We start from the raw sequence: 6,990 nt of genomic DNA on the forward strand, positions 1-6,990 counted from the left end.
TCCAAGTGAGCCACAAGCACAAAAGCTAAGCCAGCTTGGGCTATTTGGTCTGGTTCTCATCTATAACATTGTAGAACTGATGATGATGATGATGATGATGATGATGATGATGATGACGACGATCATTACTGTTTGAAACATATTTACTATTCACCCTTCAGCCCAGAATGTCAATACACAGTTTTAGAAACAATCCATTGCCACCACTTAGAAAGACACCCTCCATATAGCCAAAACATCTGCTCAAACTGTGTGCCTCTTTCTCATGTTCTTTCTGGAGAATTGCTTGCTCGCTCCTCTGCTTTCCTAAAGGGGGGTGGCGTTTACATCAGGGGTGGCAACTCGCAGCCTTCAGGGGGGCTGTCCAGATCCATCTCTCTGAAAACGATTGCTGAAAATCCATAACCACACTGACCATTATTTTGTGTTAGGAAACACATTGGAGTGATAGCCTCAGATTAGGTAGTGCATTGCTTAAAAGGACAAAGAAACTCCCCTAACCCACTTGCCCAAAATCTGGGGGTGGGAAAAATATCCCTGCCTCAGTCATCCTTATGACACAGCTCTTGCCATTTTGCATTGCTGCCTTGCTCCTCATGACACTGGTTGACCCACAGCCACCAACAGATTGGCCACCTCTGATTCGTAACAACAAGGTTCCTTCGAACCTAGATATCTTGGGTCCCAGATATCTTGGGCTTCCAGCTCCCAAATTCCCATTCAGCATGGCTGAGTTCAGTCCCAACACACTTGGAAGGTGCAGGTTGGTGATGGTTGTCAAGAAATCTCTCTGTGATGAGATTTTCCTATACCACAGGAATCGCACAAAATCACCTTTAAAACGGCAGTGCTAAACTCATATTATAGAATACTTTCTATTAAGGAAGCTGAGATTTATTTCTGATTGATGATAAAATGATCAGGTTCCACTAAATTCAACGGTATCTCCTTCTGTCTAGACATCCACTCTCAGATTATCCAAAGAATATGAGGGGGTTGTCTACAATAAAGACAGGCTCTAATAATATTATCCCATAATTATGATGTCGACAATAATATTGAATTTGAACTTGACAGGTTTGTCCCAGACTCTCTGCAGTTTTCATTTTTTAAATACACACAAAATTTCAACCATTCATTTTTCTTAAAAAGAAATCAGGTAAGTCTTTAGAAGTTTAAAACCACCCTTAAAACAAAATTTCTCCACAAGTTTTTTGAACTAATGTTTTGAGCCAATGTCTGAATAAAGTTCTGGAGAAAGCTAAATATTGGAGTTGCTTGTCCACCTGGAGATGTATTCTTGACCCAGTTGTTCTGAGAGGGCAAAATTATTTCGCAAACAAGACAGTTGGGGGGTATCTGAACTCTCTTGACAAGGCTTCCTCTCCAGATATTCCAGACTGGGTTAGGTACTATGGGTAGATGAAGTTGTTTTCTTGCTGTTGAAATTAACCTCACTGAATCATCCTTTCCATGGTTTCCACACAGAATTGCCCAGTGGGATGTGTCCAAATCTTCTCATCCTTTAGGTCAAATGTGTCCTACTGTGGAAAGACTTTAGCACAACCTCACATCTTAGCAACTTGTTAAAAATAGGTACATCTCAGGAACTTTTCCCAGGAAGCAGGTCCTCTAAATCTGAGATCTGCAGCAGCTAAAGGCACAAAGGGATCTTGGCCCATTCTATCTCCTCTACCACGATGGCCAGGGAACCAAGACCTGGTCATCCCTTGATCTAGATCTCAGTCCATATCTTAGTTCTTAGTGATGTGCCTGAAAGAAGAAGGCCTTCCACTTGTAAGGCAAATAAACTACTGTACAGTAATTGTGCCATGTGGTTCCATTTTTATTGTAATGATTTTAGCTGTAATAATAATAATAATAATAATAATAATAATAATAATAATAATTCCAATAACGAACATAATTAAAAAAATACTCTTTGAATATTCCAGACCCAGAGCATTGCTTGGAAGAGCTTGGTCAAGTCTGAAGTCTCGCCTCTGATTTTTTTAAACATGTGTTCTTCTCTGTGGGGATTGGCCGTTGGTCTGGCAAAGGCACCATCAAAAACTATTTTGAAGGCAAAAGCTGGCTTGTCAACTTTGCTCCTTACAAGGTTAGGACTTCTGAAGGCAGTGATAAGAGGAAATTTTCTCCATAGATTTGCATTCAACTAACTGTTGTAACTTACCATGAAAATTTCCTATAGTCAACAGTCCACAGTTGTACAAACCAAGGCTTAGTTTAATGTGTGAACTTACCATAGAAAACCGTTGTCAAACATTGCCTTTACACCCCACTAGATACTTTTTGTCAAATTCCTTCCACCATATTTTGGTGAGCCAATCCTGATCTGATCTTCTCACAAGGCCCCAGATTCATAGAACCTTTACTTAAGAATGAACAGCCTTCAAACGTGTGGAATTGACTTCAGTACTTTTTTTTCCTACAATCTCCTGTCCCCCCTGCCATAACTCAGGCATGAAATACTGTCATGCAGATAAGGCAGTCACAAACAGAACCCTCAATCCAAGAATTTGCTCTCCACTCAAAATTAAGGTCACTGATGATTTCATGTAAACCTTATTTTCTTCATGTTTGCTCATCAGCGCTCTAACACTCAGAACTGGACCCTTGCCCTTTAGATGACTATATCCAGGTACATTGTCCACCAGCACCCCAGACTGGTTTTGTTCTATTCGAGACTGTTCAGATGTAGGTAGCCAGATATTATGTGATAGGGCTCCAACCTTCTACCAGAAACTGAACACATGGACCTCAAGAGACAAAACCAGATCATACTGCCTCCTGGTGCTCAATGTAATTGAAAACCCCACACAGGAGACATGTTGTGTGAAAATAAAGTAGATCCCACCCCCAAACTGGGGGGCAGACATTATGCAAAGCCTTGTACATGGGGGCATGGCATAATGTAACATCTGAATCTCTCTCTCTAACAGCTTAATGGGTGGACTATAAACACTATTTGGTTAGATTCTAAAAGAGAGGAAGAAGCTTTTAAATAATTTCCATTGTACAACAATCAAAATACCTTGCTGATCAGCTGCAGATCTTGCAAAATTCTACCACTGATCTACGTCTTGCCCATTCCTGTCCTATTTGTAGGGAGTGGAGAATTTAAGAGAAAAAATGTTACTTACTTTACCTTTCATTGTTCAATCAAATGGAATGCAATCATAACCAACTGAGCTGTGTATCTAGGAAAATATTTCTTGCTTCCCACAATGCAGATCCATAAATTCAACCTACAGATAACCTTCTTTGTTAACATGTTCTCAACATTGACAGAGTTCCCACCAAGTTCCAGACAATACATTTCTCATCCCAAATTTGTAACTTTTTCACTCTTAAGCTCTTCATCAAAATGATATATATATCTTCAGGTTTTTCATCCTAGCCTCACAGATCCCTGGGCTCTGCTTTTTATTATCATCTCTCTATTTGAACCAGAGAATGAGATTGCCCTGAGAGCCAATGTGATCTAGTGGATAAGTCACTGGATTAGAAGCTGAGATGGTGAGTTCTAATCTTGCCTCAGGCTTGGTAGACAGCTGGGTGACTTTGAGCTAGTCACTCCTTCTCAGCTGTAAGAAGAAATGACTGGCAAACTGGTTCCAAAAATGTTGCCAAGAAAACTTCAGGGACTTGTCCCTGTAGTCAGTCAGGATCGATCCAATGGACCATAACAACAGACTCAACCATTTTGTCTCCCCCGATCCAGCAAAAAATGGAATCAGAAACTATGCTCCCTATCAGAAGCAAGGGGCTCATTTTGTAACATCCTGCCATCTTTCTGGAAACAGCATAATATTCCAATATATATCTTACTAAACCAGACCCAAGCTGTCGACTCCCATCAACTTCAATGGCACCATGTCATCAGCGTCCATCTCTCTTACAGTTCTTGGAAGCCAAATGTATTTGTTATAAAGAACAGTCCTTGGTTGCAAGAAAATCACCGTCACCACCAGTGTAGAAGTATCTATGTTCAGTCCTTAGCAATTTATTGGACTGGGAGCCTCATGTCATTTTGTTCCTTGTCAAAAGATGCTATTTGTTGCAATTAGGAACAATATATTTAACCCTCAACTAACTCAAGGGGCTGCATTCCTACCAACTCACAAGAAAACTAACCAAGCCAAAACGTTATATCCACGGCTCCATCCTCAATGCAGCAATTTCAACAGTAGTTTTTAAGACGAAGTGAGAGATGGTGAGAAAAAATACATTTATGATACAAAAGGGATTAGGTTTAGAAAAGGTGTGTCAGAAAGAACACCTAGGTTTATTCTAAAATCACCCAATTCCTGCTTTATTACACCCATTTATCCCATCCACATACTGTCCCTGGCATACTTCTCAAGTCCCCCACGTTGTGGTCCTCAACTCAAAAGAAAGTGGTACATCAGAGCAGGGACCTATCAAAAGAGGTCTTCCTGTTGCTAGGCGTCTGCTAATCAAAAGCGCTGAGACCAGAAGGTACAAAATAAACCTTGAGGCGATTTCATCTGGTTGGATGGATGTGGCCTTCTTCTCATCATAAAGAGGTTAAAGAAGAAGACCTGAGGTTGGGTGGAACTCGGTTTTCTGATGGCGTTGGCAAGGGTGGCGGCAGAGATGAAGGGAGAGGATGGCAGCGGGCAGCCTTTCGCACCATAGTCCATAAATCAGTCCGGAAGCGCTTGATAGAGAAGCAATATATAAGGGGGTCGATGCAACTGTTCAGGCTCAGGAGAGCCACACTCAGCATGTGGAGGTTGTCTAGGAATGATGGAGGGCTGCAGGCCAGACCAGACATCTGGTCGGTGACCCAGGGAACCAAGGAGAGGTGATAAGGTGCCACACAGACCACAAACACTAAGAGCATGCCCAGGACCATGGCACGTGCTCTGCGCCGGTGGCCACCTTGACAGGTGCCAGCTGCAGTGGACAGCGTTCTCATGATAGACAAGTAGGTCCCCAGCACCACCAAGAAAGAAAGAGCGAAGACCACCACCATAGCGTAGGCGTACGTTCTCTGGCCTGAGTGCTGTTCAAAGCATTTCAGGCTTGTGGACTCTGCCTGGTGGGTTTGCTGCTTAGCCAACGAGGGAACAGCGCAGACTAGGCACAAAATCCAGGCCATCACACAGCTGATCAGTGCCCCCTGGGGCCGGTTCAGAACCAGTTCTAGCTTTGCCACCGTACAGTATCGGTTCAGGCTGATCAAGGTCATGAAGGCCATGGCACTGTAGGTGGCCAGATAGTAGACGGCTCCAGCCAGGCGGCAGAAGACTTCTGGCAGACCCCAGTGTCCTTTGGCTAGGTAGTAGGTGATCCAGAATGGCAGGGTGAGGTTGAAGAAGATGTCTGCCAAGGTGAGGTTCAGGAGATAGATGCGGATGGCTTTCCTGACCCGTCCACTCTGAAGGAAAACAAGCAAGGCTGCCACATTGCCTGGCAACCCCACACATAACACCAGGCAGTAGGTGGCCGGCACTAGGACAAACTGCAGAGGATCATTGATCTGACACTGGACACCTGCCAGCCCCACAACTGTGGAGTTGTTCATCCCAACACCCCTGGAAGACAGGAAGGGAAAGAAGATCAGGCCACAATAAAGCAAAGTCAGAGAGAAGAAAAAGGAGGAGGAGGAGGAGGAGGAGGAAGAGGAAGAGAAGGAAAGGCTCATCAGCTCATCAAGATGGAGGTGGATACAGTAGAGTAAATTGACCTGTTAAAAACAAAGTGATTCTGGCTTTCCAAGCATTTCAAAACCTGGATGGTTTGTAAAACCTTCAGAAGTGCATACATTGTTCCTAATTAATTTCATTGAACTCCAAATTAATTTTTTATCCTGAGCTCACCTGCTTTTCTCTTCTGCTCTTTTCCACTGGGGGGGATGTAGCACATCAAGACCAGATGTGGTCCTCAGCCTAGAAAACACACGCGCGCATACACAGAGAGAGGGTTTAGATGGACTAGGTCTTGGTGGGAGAATAGGTTCAGAGGCAGGCAGCCAGCCAGCCAGCCAAGATGGATTGGTGGAGGGGGGCGTAGAAGAGGGAAGGCAGTTGACAAATTAGGCATTTCTTGGCTGAAAAGAGAAAACAGATTGAGGAAGAGGACGGTCCTTGCAGGATACAGTTGATCAGGCAGGCAGCCGATACAAAATGAAACTTTTGAATGGTGGGACCAGCAGACGGGGCAAGCGATGGGGCGGGGAGGCACGGTACAGAAGCTCTGCGGTGGGACGACCCTGGTGCGTGCACCCCCTCCCCAGTCACCCCCGGCTGACAGCGAGAAGGCTTTGTGTAAAAAGGAAAAGAAAACCCCACTCACAATCCAGAGAAGCTTTTCTGCAGCTCCCTTTCAGAGAGAGCTCCCTGCACCGGGTGTTGCTGCACTGACATTTCTGAGGGAGGAGTGGGGAGCACAGCTGCAGGACAAAGCCCCAGGCAGTACCCCCCCCCCTTTTGCCTGCCTTTGGAGACGCGGCTCCTGGCTCCAGAGCAGCTGCTGGGGCTTAGCTTTGGGGAGGGGGGGAGGGCCTGTGGGCAGAACCCCTCCCCAGCTCTGACACACTTCACCTGTTCAGAGCCCATCTTGCTGCCAAGGAAGAGCACAGCTGAGCCTGGGGGGTGGGCAGGAGCTGCTCTTGCTCCCCCCCACCCCCTTCCTCATCAGCCCTGGAGGCCTTGGCCGAGCAGAAGACATGCAGTGGGAGAAAACATCCAGTCAATGCTGATTTTTTTCAGGCAAAGGCCAACCACGTAGGAACTGTGGAAGCTGGAGCCATTTCATAGCAAGCACTAACTGGACCCACAGAAAACACATATTCTCCACCCCCCCACCCCCCACCCCACATACATCTCTTTAAAAATGTATATATTGCGATAGACAGACAGACAGACAGACAGATAGATAGATAGATAGATATAGATATAATATTTAATTTTTTTTAGTTTTTTTTTATCCCGCCTTTAT

At 44.8% G+C, this 6,990-nt stretch overlaps 1 protein-coding gene across 1 annotated transcript; it reads right to left on the reverse strand.

Moving 5' to 3' along the window:
* Positions 1–2,031: 2,031 nt before the first annotated feature.
* On the reverse strand, positions 2,032–6,356 carry LOC103058933 (platelet-activating factor receptor-like). The gene has a single exon (XM_088140296.1). It carries the CDS (start codon positions 5,693–5,695, stop codon positions 4,562–4,564), a length of 1,134 nt encoding a protein of 377 aa, XP_087996422.1. The 5' UTR covers positions 5,696–6,356; the 3' UTR covers positions 2,032–4,561.
* Positions 6,357–6,990: the final 634 nt, after the last annotated feature.

Source organism: Python bivittatus, unplaced genomic scaffold (assembly GCF_059951505.1).
Source record: "Python bivittatus isolate LINGU-HERP-01145 unplaced genomic scaffold, Pbiv_v1 ctg000260_np1212, whole genome shotgun sequence".
NCBI classification, from domain to species: domain Eukaryota; kingdom Metazoa; phylum Chordata; class Lepidosauria; order Squamata; family Pythonidae; genus Python; species Python bivittatus.